The 18,233-nt window shown below is 42.9% G+C and overlaps 1 protein-coding gene across 1 annotated transcript; it reads left to right on the top strand.

The window, feature by feature from the left end:
* Window positions 1–3: 3 nt before the first annotated feature.
* TICRR (TOPBP1 interacting checkpoint and replication regulator) lies at window positions 4–17,322 on the top strand (the record flags this gene model as incomplete). Its single annotated transcript, XM_019471324.1, has 22 exons — window positions 4–222; window positions 778–1,063; window positions 1,649–1,890; window positions 2,134–2,377; window positions 3,106–3,241; window positions 3,988–4,130; window positions 4,865–5,077; window positions 5,689–5,837; window positions 6,622–6,716; window positions 7,073–7,166; window positions 7,337–7,416; window positions 7,721–7,963; window positions 8,787–8,883; window positions 9,138–9,210; window positions 9,922–10,062; window positions 10,566–10,656; window positions 11,174–11,235; window positions 12,082–12,237; window positions 12,974–13,131; window positions 13,340–15,635; window positions 16,453–16,566; window positions 16,918–17,322. Coding segments are annotated over 22 exons (5,451 nt in total), but the record flags the coding sequence as incomplete, so codon positions are not given.
* Window positions 17,323–18,233: the final 911 nt, after the last annotated feature.

Below are 18,233 nucleotides of genomic sequence, written 5' to 3'. Positions count from 1 at the left end.
CCCCCCGAGGGCTTTGTGAACGCCGTCTTCCTCTTCTCCCCCTGCCCCCACTCGCGGAGGGAGCTGCGGCAGTTCGTGTCTGGGAGCGACGGCCCTTCCTCCCCTCGTGAGCCGCCCACGGCTCAGGAGCTGGCGGAGAAACTCCTGCCCAGGAGCGTCCAGGAGTTGATTGCGGACCAGAAAATCACGCTGTTCTGGGTGGACACTGCCGAGTGGTCTCAGGTAACGAGATTGTACCGCACAGCTTTCAGCTGTGAGTACTAGCAGGCCGTCTTCTACGCTACCCTCCCGTATACGAAGGGAGAGCAGTTTTATGCTGTAGCCTTTGAGTGGCAGGGAAAGGTCTCCAGTTACTGCCACGTAATCTCTTGTTCAGCAAGAGACTGAAAACTGGAACGGTCGTTCTCCCTGTGGAGACGGAGATACATCGGCAACTGGGTAACTGTACAGTGTTTATTGTTGGGTTGTCTCGTGCTTTGAGTTAGGTGGGAGTTACAGCTATTCAGAATTGCAAATAAGCAGTCTGACAACTCAGGTGTCTAGATACATGCTTGAAAATATTGGCTACCTCTTAATTCAGTGGGAATAGAATTTTCTTTATTGGGTTCCTGATAAGGTTAATAAACTCCATAAAAACACTTGGAAGGTGCTGTGTTAAGGTGGTCTGTATAGGTTTCTTAGGCTGGTTTTTCTAAAAGCATGCAACCTCTGTTTGTTCGGATGGAGGTTATCTCACTGCCAACATTAACCCGAGACTTCTCTGTTACTTTATTTCAGCTGATCGAATCCCCCGATCATGTTGGATACTGGACAATGTTTGAACTGATCCATCAGACGGGAGGCACCATTTTGCCAGCTGAAACCTTAGTGCAATGTTTGAGTCACCACAGGGCAGATCTTGCTCATGGCTTTCTTGGAGGCTCAAGTTCCCCAGTGCCACAGACTGTGCCTTGGACCATGCTTCTGCCGTTGGACGCGACTTTGAACTGCTTGTTCTCGAAGCCCTCTGTATTTCAAGCAGTATTCCCCCAGCAAGAAGGGACTTTGTTTCTCAGCATGCCTGGTAATTTAAACAAAAAAGTTAGGTGTGCATAATGACTGTCATCTCTCATGCAGAGTCCTTGATGAGTTTCCCTTGTGAACAGTATGCGTAGAAGCAACTTCAGATGTTTAAGAGCTTAAGTTTTAAAAAGAAAAAAGTCCTGCATGTGCTCTAGTTCCTCTGATATAAGAGCTATTAGCCCATGTTCCTGATTTGGTCTCTTCATTTTTCCATGCTTCCAGAAATTTGGATGCACGAAGAGCTTTTTGCTGGCTCCACCTTATAGGTGTACACCCTTTTCTTCTACATGTTTTGCCTCAGCTTCAATTTGGCTAAACTAAGAACACAAATATAAAGCCCTTTCAAAAGAAAGCAGATTAGCTTTAAAGCAGCATGCAGTGCGCGTTGGCTCTTTCTTTAGTGGTCCCTTCGTGCACTTGGTTCCTTCACGAGAGCTTGGGGAGATCAGTTCTGCAATACACTTACTGTAGAGCTACTCCCAGTTTAATCTCGGAATTTATTATTCTTGCATTGAAGTTGTCTCTTCTGGATGAAAAACCCATTTTACATGCTTTGGAACTTTTGCTTTATGTTACCCTTGCACAGGAGGAAAGAAGCAGGAAAGCTGTGCTGTGATTCTGGAACCCCTAGCCATGAGCCAAAGACAACTGCATTGTCCAGTCAACATCTTCCTGAAAGGTAGCTTGTCGGGTTGGAGCTTGATGCAGGCTGGCCACTTTCTCACAGAGAGCTGGATATTGCAGAGCTCGCAGGCTGAGCAGGCAGAACATGGCAGGTCACTGTTTCATCAGCTGTTAAGGAGTCTAGTGACTGAAGAACTGCACATGGTAAATCTTTCTCTTTGCCTTAAACTAATACCTGTTCTGTAATGAGCTGTGACAAAAGGGGTGACAGTGCATCATGTTGTGAAGACAATAACAGTGGTATTTGTTGCACTGCAAATTGCTCATTTGGAGCTAAATTCAGAGCATTCTTTAGGAAAGTAGGTAAGTCTATAACCTGTTTGTAAAGTATCTACTCCTTAGGTCTCTATTTCTAGGTAACAAACTTTTCTCTTTTTTTTAATGTAGGTTGCTGAGGTATCTCTGTCTAAAACTTGGTGCCCCTGCACCGCTGTTTTATCACCACTTTCTGAGAGTACTGCAGTTCTGACTATACTTGGTACTGAGAAGACTGCTGAACTTCAGCAATGCAACCTTGAAGGGGCTGTAGTGGAGAACTCTTCCCAAGACCATGCTCTTCACCTCCCAGATGTTGTGAATAGTGTGTTGAGTAAAATTGACACAATGGTGGAAGGTTCTCTGGCCAGTATGGGTAGGTGTCAGGAAATGCAAAACTTACCATCTTTTGGTCTCTAGATCTGATCTGGAGTGGAAAAATCTAAAGCTAATGATTTCCTCGGTGAGAATCTCTCATTTTTGGGACTTGTTAATTTTGTCTTCTGTGGCTCAGGCCTTGTGATGTGATGCAGAAATAAATCTGCAGTGGTGGTCCTTTCTGTTTTATTGACAGAGCATTAGCTTCCATTAGCTTGTAGGTAAAGCACAGCTACTTGTGCTTGGGGACAAGTTTTTAGAATGAGGTTTCCTAAAATGTGTCACATAGGCCATCCATGGCCAGTAAAGCCTTTGGGTGTGGCTGCAAGGAGGCTGCTTTTAGCTCACCTGTTTTGTGTTAGAGTGAATCTTACATGAGTCTCCCCGCCTGATGTCTTGGTTGTTAAATTGCCCCTCCAGGAGCAAAGGTTTGCTAAACCTCTGCTTTAGAGCCTCTGTGAAGGCTGAGACCTTCTGCTACTCACATAGGCCATCCATGGCCAGTAAAGCCTTTGGGTGTGGCTGCAAGGAGGCTGCTTTTAGCTCACCTGTTTTGTGTTAGAGTGAATCTTACATGAGTCTCCCCGCCTGATGTCTTGGTTGTTAAATTGCCCCTCCAGGAGCAAAGGTTTGCTAAACCTCTGCTTTAGAGCCTCTGTGAAGGCTGAGACCTTCTGCCACTTTGTTTAGTTTCCTTCTAATTTTTTTTTGTGTGTCTGCTCACAGGAGAAGAAACTCCTATGCCAGAGTGGGTCCAACGGGAACTGTCCCATACAGGGGGCTGGCATCCTTCGGTGCTTGAAGCATGGTATCCTGCATCGAATGCTTGTGGAGCAAGCTCAGATCTGATGGAATCATTCAGGTATTTTTCTGAAACGTCGCTGAGTAATAATCAAGGATTTCTGCTTCCTGTTAAGGGAGTATGGCTGTAGTGTTGCTCAGAGTTCTAGAATTAAACGCTCCTCTTAGTACTTTTATTTCTGTACTCAGTTTACTGTGTGCTTTTGCTTCATTATGTCTTGGTGTATATGTAGGAACTGGGAACAGGCTGTTGGGGTAGCAGTTTGCGTGGATTAAGATCTTGACAGTTTCAGGGGTGATATAGGTGACTTAAAATGACCTAAGTTATTTGGGGAGATGTCAGACTTCACCTCATCTTATGGTTCGATAGGATCCACTGCGAGATACTGAAGATAGTGGTTGTGTTATCACAGTTGGTATTTAGTAGGAATGAATAAGCCTGCTTTCTTCAAAGAGCTTGCTGAGTGAAACAAAACAAAAAAGCCTAATGCAGGATAGCTTAGCACAAAGCTGCTCATGTAGTTCTGTGGCATGGGTCAGTGGCATATCCATTGTACATCAGGCAACTCTTGTTATGCTTGTTTCCAACTTGGTGTGACCCCTTGAAGAGGGTGGTTTGGGTTTTTTTGTATCTCTTAAGTAAGAGTTTTGGGGAGCAGGCATTGGAAGAGTACTAGCGTGTGTTGCTTGCACTATATTGCTGTGCACTGGCACCTAGAAAATCCTGGTTCCTGTCCACAGGGAACAAGGGATATGCCTCCCACTCCCATTTTTTTTATAACTGTATTGAATGGCTCTTTTATATAGGCTCCTGCAGGTTCCTTGTGCTAACGGGAAGGACGATACAGACCAATCTGAAGTGGAACTCTCAGAAAGTCTGTCTGAGCTGTACCAGAGAAAATTCAGTGAAATATCTGCTGCAGCTGGACCAGGAAATAACAAAAAAAGACGTATGTATACTTTGGGATTATATGTGCATGTTGTCAATTAAAGACGATAAAGACTTCTCAGCAGGCCTTTTTAATACATGAACCCTAGAGCTCTGTACTCTCCTGAGTAGCGGCATGCTTTAGATTTTTTTTATTTAGAGACAGTATCATTTACGTATATTAGGATTGTCCTTCAGTACAACCCAAATGACTCTAATTCAAGGCTGCGCAGTGACTGACAAAACCGTTAAAAAGCAGCATGCAGAGCTCTGCAGTTTCACTCGTTTTTGAAATAGGGACTGCTCCAACTACTAGTAAATATTGCAACCTCTCAACTTTGCTCTAATTTGGAGAAATAAAACACTTTCTTCTAGAAGAGTTTAATCATTGCCTTTCAGTACACCAACCACAGTTGATTATACCCTACCTGATGTATCCCTAAGTCTTGCTCTGTCAGCTGTTCCTATTCAAACATAAGATTGCTTCATATATATATAACTTCTGATTACACCTATGTAAGTTCTTATGCAGAGCAACAGTTTTCACCTGCTTTTTACTTAGAGAAGTAGCTGCCTGCTGTGCTGCCTGTACATGTATTTCATGGAGAAGTTCAAACCTTTTTGGGCCATGTTTTCCATGAGAAGGTTACTAATCTCACTTGACAGTAACACAGAATTCGGTATTATGCTCTGCCTTGGGTGGAGTTCCTGCCCCAGTGTGTCTGATGGTAGAACTACCTTTTTCTGGCGTTGCAGGTGGAGTTCCCCGAACTCCAGTCAGGCAGAAGATGAAGACCATGTCCAGATCCCTGCAGATGCTCAACGTAGCAAGACTGAATGTAAAAGCTCAGAAGTTTCAACCCGATGGTGCGCCACTAACAGTGAATGAGAAGGTTCCACAGAAGCTTTCATCAAAAAGATTGGATGAAAAGGTGGAAGAAAAGGAAAAGGCACTTAAAATATCAATAGGTGTGTGTTATCAGTCCTGATATTTGTAGGAGGTCACATGGGATTTTTATGGAAGGGAGAGGGAAGGATAATAATGGAGTATTAGGTGCTAGGGAGCAGGTCAATGTTTGGGTTTCTGTATCTTCAGCTTGGCACAGAGTGGTTATTTTTTTCCACCCTTCTCCCAGTTAGTTTCTATAAATGTTTACAACTAGTGTTACAACTACTCCTGGGGTTAGCTTCCTGCCTTGTCTCCATCTGAAAAAAGCAATAAGGAACTATCTTTCTTTTCTTTTGGTTAAAAAAAACCCCAAAAACAGTAGAGGGAAGCACCCGTCAAGGTGTAACTGGAAGTGTAGTCCGATTTACTAATTATGCAGAAGTAAAGGGAATTTCTTGACTGCTACAGTAACCTGAAAGCTTGGTGATCTACTTGGAACTAAGCTTATCATTTGTCATGGGTCTGGACCTGGGACTGCTTCTGTTAGTCTGTTCTGTGGTCTGGATGCACTTTTTGCTAGAGAAAATCTTTTTGATGACCTCCTCTGTTCCCCTCTTCAGCTGGAATGAGTGTTTTATCAGTAAAGTGTGTTGAACAGGCATTTAGTTAACTTAAACCGCTTCCCTTGCAGACTTAAAAACTGAGGAGGAACTGCAGTCCCATTTAATTGCAAGCTACCAGAAGGCTGTTGCTGAGGGAGTTCTTTCATCTGTGTGTGCCCAGAATATGATCATGGCCATTAAAAGGTTTTTGAAAGTACAAGATGCCAAAGAGAAAGAGGTAGGTAAGAGCATGTTGGGCAGGGTTGTTACTGATCTGGAAATTAAAAGTTTTTGCTATTTCAGGCTACCTTTCCTTCATCTTACCTGAAGTTTTCATGCGCAGTTGCATGTAGTTAAAACCACAACCGCTAACTACTTCTATCTGTGCAGACTCAATAGTGAAAAACTGCAGGTAGTTGTAAAGAATGTAGGAAAATCCAGTTCAGTTACCAGTTTAGACCTTTGCCAAAGATTGCAATGGATATCTTTTTCCTTTACGTTGACCTCATTCTGAATTCTAATTTCACTTATTCAAAGTCAGTATTTTTAAACAATACGTTCTTGCAAACCATATTTTTAAAAAGGTGCATCTTCTGGTTTTGCTTTACATGGCAAATCTAGGCCTACTACTTCTCCAGGAAAGAGAAATAGTTCAAGGTATTTCTTACTTTAAGTGTTACTTCTATAAATAGTGTTAAAGATTGTAACTCACTGAAACCAAAATTGGTAAACTTGTGAATAATTGGAAAAAATACTGTGAAAGACAAATTCATAGTTACTGAAGAAGGCCTCAAGCTGCAAGCAAGTGACCACCTCTGTGATTTCAAGCTGTAAGTTCTTCTATGTCTCATGTCATTGTGACTTTGCTACTGAAAGAAAAAGAGAATTCCTTTCCCTGAAGGAGAAGAAAAAAAAAATAGAGCTATTCCCAAAAGAATGGGTCAACATAGGAGGGGAGAAAAACCTGTCCTGCAGAGAGGGAACAGACTTGAAGTTTTTGCTGTAATTCTGTGTCTCTGCAGGTGGCCTGTGTGGAAAGAGTCAGAAACCATCTCCTGAAGACCAGCAAAATGCTCAGACAACAGCATGGCTCACAGAAGGAGACCAAAGTCAGAGAGTATGAGACACTATTTACTTCAACTTCTGAGATACTGTGGAGTTGGTTAGCGGTTTTTAATGGTGGCTTTTTTGTACAAGTGGAAAAGTATTTACATGGGGTAAATATTCCAAGGAGAACATCTGGTCACAGTAAAAACATTTCATTAAATGCAAATATACGCATGCTGTGTGATAAGCATTGTAGCCTATATCTGAAATGAGGCATCTCCTCTGCCACCAAAATGAAATGCTAACCAAACTATGCTGTCAAATGGAGCCGCTTCCCCTGCCATTGCTTTTTTGAGCACACCTTTTGCAGTAAATATGCTGTTTTCACCAGAAAAAAAGGCATTGAATGACTACTTGTTTTCTTAGGTGTCGACTTCAGGTATTTTTGCGCCTTGAGTTGTGTCTTCAGTGCCCTTCACTGCAAAGCAACACTGACGAAATGGAGCAGCTGTTAGAAGAGGCAAGTAATTATAGACCAGGTTGTGTTTCTGGATGGCACTAGAAATGCAGACTTGGAACCTGTAGTTTTCCCCTGATTTTATGGTAACCGTTTTATATTTCTTGCTAAAAAAATCTGGTGTTGCAACTGTCACAGCTTAATCCACTTTCCCACCTGACTTTCTCTTCCAGATGACAGATATGCTGCGCATTTTATGTCTGACTGAAGACCCAGGGTATCTTACAAAATTTCTAGAGGAAATATTAGAATTGTAAGTTCTTTAGGATGATTTAAGTGTTACTGGGGACTGAGGTTTTGGTTGGGTATCTTTGACTACAGCTTTCATTTACTTCATCTTTGTAACTTTCAGTTTAGGTATGTTCTTGTTACACTTGTATCTTGATTAAAGAAAAAGTAGCGGATAAGCAAGTAAACTAATGAAAACCCAGTTGATTTTCAGTTGTTTGTTTTTTTTAATTGACACAAGAACAAAAATTTAGTTCAAACCTTGGGATTGAAACGTTGACAGTTTTGTGGGGGATTGTATTTAATGTGAGTTCTCTCTGATGCTCTAGGTATATGAATTCTATACCGAAGACCCTTGGAGATATTTACTACGGTCTTGGTACACAAATACCCCCGAAGCTGACATCTGTTCTGCCTTCAGACTTCTTCAGTGATGACTCCGTGACTCTGGACAGCAAATCTCCAGGCCTTCCACCGTCTTTATCATCTGCCTTAACTCCCAGCACTGTTTGCCTACGCAGCGAGAGTGATCAGCTGGAGGAGCTGCGCACCAGATCTGCCAAAAAGAGAAGGTAATAATTCCAAATAGGAGGCAGCTTGTTGCAGCCTCGGCTGCGGCTGAGGACTTATCTAAACTACAGCTCAGTCATCTTTGTTTCTGTTGCTGGATAGCTAGCTGGGGCAAGCTGACACCTGCTGATAGCTCTGCAAGCCTGAGAGAAATATTAAGGGCTCCCATTCTTCATTTTGACTTACCATTGTTGAGTATTTGAAAGTGCAAGCTTGATTCTGTATGTGTGTCTTATGCACAAGTGGAGTTCATGAGCATCTTCCGTGAGAGGAAGAGGATGTTCTACTGTGCGGTAGGTGACCCTATATTGTTAAAGTTAAAACTGTGATTTACTGTAGACCTCTATGTTGGGGATCCTGTGTACATTTTAGCAAATTGTGAAATGAGTTTTAATACCAACCTTAAAGTTAGGTATAGCTATTTATATTGCAAATAGAATCATAGAATACTTCGGGTTGGAAGGGACCTCTAAAGGCCATCTAGTCCAACCCCCCTGCTGTGGGCAGGGACATCTTCAACTAGATCAGGTTGCTCAGAGCCCCGTCCAACCTGACCTGGAATGTTTCCAGGGATGGGGCATCCACCACCTCTCTGGGCAACCTGTGCCAGTGTTTCACCACCCTCAGTGTAAAAAATTTCTTCCTTATATCTAGTCTAAATCTTTCAATGTTGTAACCGAAGTGAGGTACCAATGCAAAGAATTTGTAATCTGAATTTAGGTAAAGACTTCCTATCTCTAGAGTCAAACCCAAGTTTAATTGTCATTAGGTTGATATCTACACTTCTGATCTTATTTTAACTAAATCTTTGTATACTTTCTAAAGGAATAATGTGTTAGCGAGACACAGGAGCATGACAGAAGCACCACAGAACTTGCGTCAAATTGAGATTCCCAAGATAGCCAAGAATCCCATCAGAAAGGTAAAACTCTTCCAAAAGGATTGTGTGTGGGTTGCTTCTGCAGGGGTGCAGCAGTGTTGTGAAGTGACACTTGAGTGCAAAAACTCTTGCTCTATATTCACTTAGTAAGTATGCCCTGTATCAGCTGTACTGAGATCAAAATCGTTTTGAAGGAGAAATTGAAATAATATGTGGTTCAGAGCTTGCAGTTCATATTCATAATGGTTAAACATAACATTAAACTGCTGGTGAGGCTAATTTTTTTTTTGTTTCAGGAGAACTCGCGTTCTTACCTTGCCTCTGAGAAGTCCCAACAAGTGCCTTTGTTGCAGAAAGAAGCAGTGCAAGGTATATTGACTTCTAGCTTTTCCATGGAAAGGTGCGTCTTCAGCACGTGTTCTCCCTGTAAAATTTAGTGAGCTGTGATGAAATATGCTGAAGCATGCTGGAAATCTGAAGAAAGTTTTGCTGAATTCTGCAAAAACTCCAAGGAAAAAATAATCTCTGTATTCTGTATGTGCTCACATGCAAAAAACTTAATCATTTATCCTGCAAAGAAAATCTTTCAATTCTTCCTTGAATCTTGTAATTATTTCCATCTTTTCTGTCCTGGAAAAAAAAAAAGTGAGGACAGAAGTGACCTCTCATATCTGGAAACAGGATGTCTTTCTGCAAAACATTTAATAAAATGCAATCTCACCTGCATTCTCTGAGCCTACATGTGCTTCAGTTGAGATTTTGTAGCTCACTTAATGTTACTCCATCTGGGACGCTGACTGGCTGCTTTTTCTGCTATGGCATCTGCTTGTAGCTTATGGCTGGAATAATGCAAGTAATGTAAATTTCGAAGAGAAGTCCAGGATGGATTTAGAGGGGGACATGTTCCAGTAGCAGAAAACAATTTTTCAAAGCTTTGTGGCCTCTAAAGAGTTGTTTTTCTACACTGGTATGTGATGTTCCCATCTCTAGTGGCCTGACAAACTTATCTTTATGTAATTTTTTTTTTTCCTCTTTTATTCCTTTTAATCTGATCATTTCTTGCTTTGCCTTGCCTCACAGAGGTTACAAAGGTAAGGAGGAACCTCTTCACTGAAGAGATACTTTCACCATCAAAAAGGTCTATGAAGAAGATGCCTAGAAGCCAGTCAGTATCTGCTGTGGAAGGCCTAAGATACAAATGCACTGATGAAGGCACTAAAGGTAGGACATGACTTGCACATGTAGGATTGTTGCAGAAGAGCTTTTGCTAAAATTCCTATTCTTGCGTCCTCAGTTCTATGAAACAACTAATAACCCTATGTTTTTACTGAAGGAGAAAATATTTCAGATCAGTGCTGTAGTGTTTGGATAGTGAGTGGGATGGTATTGAAACAGAAACGTGTTTTTTATTGAACTCTCCACACCTCATAAAGAAAACAAATGTTAAAAATGCTTGGTTAAAAAAGGATCTGTGAATGAAAGATGAAGAATAAAAGTTATCTCAGTACTGTGTCAGACAGTTAACCTACTATTAATAAATAATATTGAGGGAGTGGGAAGGGAGTATAGACACTGGACTCTGAAATATATGAATATAGCTTATGAAAGCACAATGATTCCATATCGGCTGTCATTCTTAAACTGAAGCCTGTACAAAACTGTTTGTTTATTTGTCCTAACTGCTTTATACTTGTGCAGCCTTACAGCTCTTGCTTGATTTTTAGATCATCGCAAGTTACTGACCAAGAGAGTTGCAGAAACACCACTACATAAACAGGTCTCCAGGAGGCTACTACATAAACAGATCAAAGGCCGGTGAGTAAGCTACTCCTGAATTTCTTCAGTAAGTACTGGATATTTAATTAACGGCTGTGAGCACAAGAACCAGATATCTTCTTTGTGGTCAAAGTGTCATCTTCACCTACGGCAGCAAGAGAACCAATGGTGGCTAAATTCTGTTGTCTGAATGGGGAGAAATGCTGTTTGTTTCATTGTGTAAGTCAGGGTACCTTAATTCCTGCAGCAAACTGCTGTTAAGGTTTAGTTGCTGCTTCAAGGGCTTCTGAAGAAAAGGCCTGTGCTGTAATTTGTGGAGTTCAGGCTGAAATTTAGCATTTATTTTCATGTAGAACTGTTACCTATACCACAGCTAGACAGTTACCCATGCTCAACCAAATGTTAATATGAGGCAAAGTGCTTACTAATTGCTCACTTAGAGTAGCCCACAAAGCAGTATATTGTTGTAGAGTATTGCTTTTCAGTCTTTATGGTAAGTTCTGTTTTTGTAAATGTGAACGGTATGTTAAGTCCAAAGTGTTTGCTGTTTCTCAAGGTCTTCTGATCCAGGTTGCGACACTGGTGTTGTAGAAGAGTCTCCAGAGAAGGCCATGATCGGTAAACACTGATTTTTTTTTTTTTTTTTTTTCTTTTATTAAGGGTGTTTTTTGCTGTGTTGTAGCTCGTAAGATGAGCATGCCTCAATTTGGGTAATTCATGACTAGTCAGTACAAAAGTATTGTATTATTCTGTTGGTGGAGCACAGCCTCCTCTGATAGAACCACTTGCTGCTCACTGCTTTGACAACCCTGTGTAGCAGAAGTTAAGAAAGAAAGGTAGATAGTAACTCTTTTAAATGAAAATACATGAAGGATCTTGAGGGTGAACAAGATTCTGAGCTGTTATGATTACTGTCAAACCAGCATATGCAGGTTTTTTTTTTTTATGTAACTTCAACATGTTGTGCTGTGCCCCTAACGTTGCTCTGATTCCTGCTGTAACAGATAGCCACCTGGCTCTGTGGAGTGTCTCTGTTACGTAGGTTACTGCTGTTTCTTATCCTCAGGAAGCAAGAAGAAAACAGCATGGTTGGGCAAGCAGGAAGATGCAATCACTAGTAAAAAGAGACAGGAGAATTAACTAATCATCTAACCTGGATGTAACTTGAATTGAACATGACTTTTCTAGCATTCCTTTCCATGTAGTTGCTAGAGAGGGACGAGAGTAATCATGACTTAGAGGAGGGGGCATCATGATTTGGAAGGACATTTGTATGCATTGATACTGCAAATCCCCAAGAAAGTTGAAGCTTTCTTCTTCGCACGCTTGCCTCCCTACATGAGATAGTTAGCTGTATGGAAGTTTCTTCTGAGTGTGTTCTTTTCAGTTATGAACTATTCCTGAAGATGTCCCCATTGTTGAAGGAGAAAGAAGGCCCAATCTCCAATATCCTTATCTTTTCAGAAGCAGGTTTGAGAAGAAGCCCACGCATCAAACAGCTGTCTTTGAATAGGACCTGCTCTGGTGTTTTGTATTCCACTACACAGCCCAGCTCACAAAATTCACAGCGAGTCCATCAGGGACAAGAAGAGGAGAGCTGTACACTGCAGGATGTAGAAGGTACTGAATGGGATTTGAGCAGGCTGATACTGCTGACCTGAAAAGCTGGCATGGATGGCTCTAAGTTTGATTTGATTTGGCTCTACAAGAAACTGTAAGAAGCTAAGAGCTATCATGTAATATCTTCGGTAGACACAAATTCATCCCCTGTAATTATTTTTGAATTGGGAATCTGAATTTGGAGGACGGTAAGGCAGCTATTTCTATGATGAATACACTGCCAACTTAAGAAACCGGTCAGGCCCATCTAACAGAATACCGCTGATTGCCAGTCTGCATTCCTTAAATGCAGTGAAATCCCTGTAAAATATGGGACAGAAATCCTAAAGCTACTTTCAGTGTACTCTGTGGCAGCATAAAGCAATGACTGATGGGATCTTCTTTGCTGGCTTTCTCAGTAGGATTATCAGCTATAAATGGTGACATTTAGTTCTTTATATTATACTTACTAGAATGCTTAGTCATGAACCAGAACTTTCTTAAGCTACAAGCTATAAATAGAATAAGAGGCTGAGGTATTTTGTACTTTTTTTTTTCTGCTAGAGCACTCTTTCTACAGGTGGATATTAGTTTCATATTGGGATATAACAATAATTCTGGTGAAGCTTTAACATTTGGCTAGAAAAGAACATGCCAGGGCTTTGTACACTACTTGTCCATACATCTGAAGTGATTGAGACAATTGTTTGCGGCAGGTTACTTGGTGTTAGTTGAATTGTACTGTTCCACTTTATAGGCATTAAGCGGCATTCGGAGACCCCCACTGTCCAGACTCCCAAGAGGTTTTTCTTTGGTGCAGTCATTGACACGTGTAGCTCTGCAGTGAAGCATTCACCTGGAAGGAGGAGAACAAGAAAAGATTCCTTACACTTAGAGGAGCTGACTGCCTGTCAGGTAGAAACACTTACCTTTCCCTCTTTCTTCCCATCCCCTTTTTCTATTCAAGTTCAGTGAGACCTACACATCTTAAATTTAGTGTTTCTGTTAAGTCTAATCAAATGGGTTTTTGTGTTTTAAATCTTGAGAAGTAAATATCAAGAGGGGTAGATAATACTGCTGGAATAGAACAAGCATGATTCTTTATCTTTTTTTTCCCCTGCAGACTCCTAGAAAAACACCTCATAAACTTGCCCAGAAGCCACTGAGTTCTGCCAGTAAGCTACCAAGGAGATCACCTCGCATTCTCCACAGGACACCACAGAAGCTGGAGAAGACGCCTGGCAAAAGTCCAGCTGCTAAGCAGACTGCAGCTAAGTGTTTGGGAAAGTACTTTTCTCATCCTGTACAAGGGATCAAGTCACCATCTGCGTTAACTGAAAGTAAGAGGGTTCACTTACTGCAAGGAACTTCTAAGGATTGTTCTCCAGCAGAAAGACTTTCCCCTCCTTGCAAAGAGGCTGGCTTACAAATACCAGAACATGAAGGGTTTGCAGTGCTCAATGCCTCATTGTTACCTCTGACAGATTCAAATCCAGCTGCTTCTTCCCCCTCTGCAGTCCAGGAAAGATGTTTTACAGAACTGCAAACTCCAAGACGTTCCTTGAGATACCTCTCAAAATTAGCATCTCCAGTTGGTACTCGGAGGCAAATCCTCACAAAGGAAATTCAGCTGCAGTCAGATCTGTTATCTCAAGCAACTAAAAGTACTCCCAGGAAACCTGAGGATCCCGGTTCAAAATTATGTACCAGCCCACTGAGTGCAGAAATATCGCAGCTCGCTGTGAGGCTAGAGCCTCCCTTCAGTTCTCCTCTCCGTGAAAGTTCCATGAACACTGCGGCAATCTGCTCTCCTTCCCACGCGCAGGCTAGGGAGTCTGATTGGGAACTTAGTGCATCTAAACCATCTTTTCAAAAATCTCCAGGTATTACTGGCACTTCGCTGAGGTCCCTGCTTCACACATCCAAGCAGGCCAAATGTGAACCAAATTCTGGAGGAAAGAACCTCACACTTGCATGTGCAACACCTTCTAAAAATAAGGACAGTCATGACAGTGGCGGTAACTCTTCTGTAGAAAGCCTCCAGCTTTGTCAGTCACAAGTTACTGAAAATACCCCTGTATCGGAGAAAAATAAACAGATGGATGTAGTGTCTCAAAAGTCTCCTCCAAGAGAGGACTCGGAAAACTTGGAAGAGCATTTGACTCCAAAGCCTTCTGCTGGAGGGCAGGTACGTGCACAGAATGCTGAGATAGAGCGTGAGCAACTGGTTAAGGAGGGGAACTCCAGTGCAAAGACCTGTGAGTCCTTCCTAAGTGGTTCTCAAACAGTTAGTGATGACTTGGAACCAAGAATCCTGCAGAGAGAAGAATATAGGGGGCTGAAGGCTCCAAGTCTTAAGAGACACTCCAGATTTGCCCTGAATACTTCGCCTCCTATGCCAAGGTCTGCTCCTGCCTATTCTTTACGCTGCACTGCAGACAGGAGACAGCGGGAAGCTGCTGCACGGATGGGAAATCCTCAACTTCTAGCCAAGTTCTCTACTCCTAAAAGTCGTTGCAAACTGCCTTCTGCTAGCCCACCGACTTACGAAGTTGAACTTGAAATGCAAGCTTCAGGCCTGCCCAAACTTCGCATTAAGAAAATTGGCTCTTGCTCATCGTTGGAAGTTCAACCTGAAGCAAGCGCCAGCAAACCCAAGGGAGGAGAAAGCCCCTTTGGTGATCTTGCTATGACCTGGTGTAGCAAGCACCCGGGAAAACTAGCAGCTGCCTGTGTTTCACCGTCCTGCTTTCGCTCTTTCCACAGTACACCTGGAAAAGGTGGAGGACAGACCTACATATGCCAGTCATACACCCCAACAAGCTGTGCCTCTAATGCCACCTCCCCGTCCCCCTTAGAAGCAGGAGTTCCCCGGACGCCTTCTCCAAAGCAGAAGGGGAGGACTACCCCTGATGCTATCAACGATTGGCCTCGGAGAAAGAGAGCAGCAGGCAGCACTGCTAACGCTAGCTGTGGTCAAAGTGAGAAGAATGCTGATGAACAGAAGAGAATGTCAACAGGCAGAGAAGGAGAGATGAAGATCTTGGAGCATTGCAGCAGTAAAGTAACAAATACTCTTGGGGAGTTTGAACTGGAAGGGATTTACAGGCTCCAGGATCAGGCATCTCCTAGTGACTCCGAACCCAGGGCCGATGAGGACTCAGCCATGGGAACTTTTGGCTTGAAATCTCGGAAGCGGGTCTTTACGTATCTATCGCCAGAAAAGGAGGAGAATCATGATGCCAAGAGATCTTGCACTGATAGGTGCAACTTGGATCTTACTGGCTTTTCCACAGCTGAGGGCAACAGAAGCAAATCAAGGACGGACTCTCTACTTCCTGAGAAACCAGGAGCATGTGCGCTCATAACTCTTGAGCAGCACAGTTGTGTAGGGGATGACGATGTCTTCCTTTTGTCAGGTAATTAAGTGGCACAAGTGACACTCCGTTGAAATTCAGAGATGGTTAAAAATGTGGGGTAGACAAAATCAAGAACACAATTGTTTCTGTCTTACTATCTGAGGGAGAATGAGGGGGAGAGTGTGTTGTAAATGACGTGGAAGTTAATTATGGGGAGAGGCAGACTGGATGTGAGGAGTTCATCAATGGGGTATTAATGATGGGAGAGAGATCAGAGAAATATGAAAGAGCAGGAGGCTGGAGGAATTAAAAGGAAAGTTTGAGAACTTGAGGAGGGAGGATTCCAACTGCATCCAACTGGCGATTTATTTGGGTTTGTGTTGATGCCGCTAGCTGTTTCTGCCCAGCATCCAGCACTGAAGCCAACTGTCTTTAAGTCTAAAGCTTGGCTGCTTCAGTATAGGCTGGAGCCTGGGCGGGGTTAGTTCCTTAAGCTGGTCCTGTAAGAGACTTTCTGTACCTACAGACCTTGTTTTTGTATTTACAGACCATCGTGGTTATAATAGTTTTCTTCCAGGACACGAGTTAACTGAAGAGTAACTATGTGTAATATGAGTGAAGCGCTTTTCTACTAAACCACCTAAGAAAATTAAATGCGCTAAGAGCTAATTCTGTTTACCTAAGTCCGCTAAGACTGCCGTTTACCTTTCTTGATGCCAGAAACCCACTGTGCCAGCCTAGATTTTGTTTCAGATAAACTCAAAGTATCACTTGTACTGATGGAAGTTTTGAGGTAGAATAAAGGCTGTGTATGAGACTGACCTGAAAGCACTCCTGAGTTGTCAGTTTGCTGCAGCATCTCACTGTGCTTCTCCAGGCTCAACTCCACCAGTGAAGAGCGCGCTCTCTGCTAGCAGCCTTCTAGCACTGACCCAATCTCCACTGCTGTGCCAGGGACAGACACCGCCATCTCGGAGAAAGTGTGTTCAAGGTAACCACCTGTGCTGTGAGGAAAGGCTGGGCTTGAGCAGACTAGGTGTGCTCTCCGCTTGCCTGCAACTAAATGAGAACAAAAGCATACTGTGCTAGGGATTGGGTTTTGTGCAGAAAGCCTGTGGCTGTATCTGCCGCTTCTGTATTCAGTGTCTCAATCTCACATGCTTCCAAGAGGCTTGGCATGGACTGGGAATTTTGGAAGGGAGGGGAGGTAGCAATGAAAGAGAGTAGCTTAGTAGGAAGTGCAGCTTACTGTTCTTGTTGTTTCCAGTCGGTATTGGGCTTCTTGGAGTCACCAGTAAGCTTTGGCAAACTGTGGCTTTAATTTATTCTTTCTATTTTGTAGAAGAGGAATCCGATGCCTTCCAAATTACTGCCAACCAGGAGCTGTCTCCATTCCACATCATGGCTTCCAGGAAGCGTCCCCTTAGCAGGACTTACTCACGGAAAAAGCTGCTCAGCTGAAGTTTGGAGCCAGAACAGTATGGGAAACTTTGCATTATCCTAGCTGTATAACGTGCTTTTTAACAAGGACCTTATACTTGGTGCTGGACTGGAGCTGTCTTGTGTTGGCAGGAGACTGGATGCAAGCATACGACAGTGGAAATAAGGACCACTCTAAAGTCTGGGTTTTTTTTTAACCTCAGTTGCAGCATCTCTCTATCCATTCAAAGCCTAGCTTGATCTTTCTGGCACTTCTCTTGCATGTGGTAGCTGAGTTCTGCAGTGAAGGTTCAGTTCTGCTAGGTAAAGAGGGACAATTGTCACTTTTCTACAGCTTTCTTGTAAAATAAACTGATGTGAATTTTCATTGTGTCACTTAATCAGAAATCTGTCTTTAGCCCAAGTGATGGGCGAGGGATTGGGGCTGCAGGAAGAAGGATGCTGGAGGTGAATGGGTACCAATCAAGCTGCATGCTCCTGCTGTGTATCTTGTCCTGATACTAACTGGATCCCTCTGTTAGTTGCGTCCAGTTTGTCACAGTTTAGTGAGAAAATAACAAGCAGATTAGCTCTGACGGATTAATGAGTAAATCCCTCAGAATTACTTGACAAATGCCAAAAGAGTACAGAGGAGGGGAAAGATAATTTAGCTGGGAACAGGGAAGGAGAGGAGTTTGATTATTCCTCTTTGCAGATCGCGAATGGTTTGGTGTATCTGCTCCTGGCCGCTGCTGGGCAAGCAGGTGCTGATGGAGTAACTTCGGTGTCCTTTTCTGCAAACTTGCAGTGAGCCGGAGAGGACTGGCTGGGGAAGCTTCCCTGGGAGGTCAAACGTGATGGAATAACTGGAGATGACAGTTCAAAGACTACTCTTTACTAAACTGAGTCACTGATTAAATAGTGACTTAGTTGCCTGTGAAACATGTGCTTGCATTCTAACCCCATGAAGACAGGAGGAGCTGTGATTCAGTGCCTGAGATGTAGCCTACAAGGGGCTAAAATTGTGCATTATCTTGGAAGGGCTGAGTTTTTCCTTTAGGATAGCAATCTCTTTGTGCACAGCAGGGTATCGGGGAAGTCACCCCACCGTGTCTAGTAACGCACAGGAAGCAGAGAGCTATGAAGATAGCGTGAGGTCATCCTGAAACCAGGCATGGCAATGCAGAATTTTGTTACGTGGCTTTAAGGCTTTGAGGGGCTAGATGGTACTGAATGGAA

This window comes from Aptenodytes forsteri, unplaced genomic scaffold, assembly GCF_000699145.1.
Source record: "Aptenodytes forsteri isolate BGI_AS27 unplaced genomic scaffold, ASM69914v1 Scaffold1, whole genome shotgun sequence".
Taxonomy (NCBI): domain Eukaryota; kingdom Metazoa; phylum Chordata; class Aves; order Sphenisciformes; family Spheniscidae; genus Aptenodytes; species Aptenodytes forsteri.
This window is presented reverse-complemented; position numbering and strand designations above follow the sequence as displayed.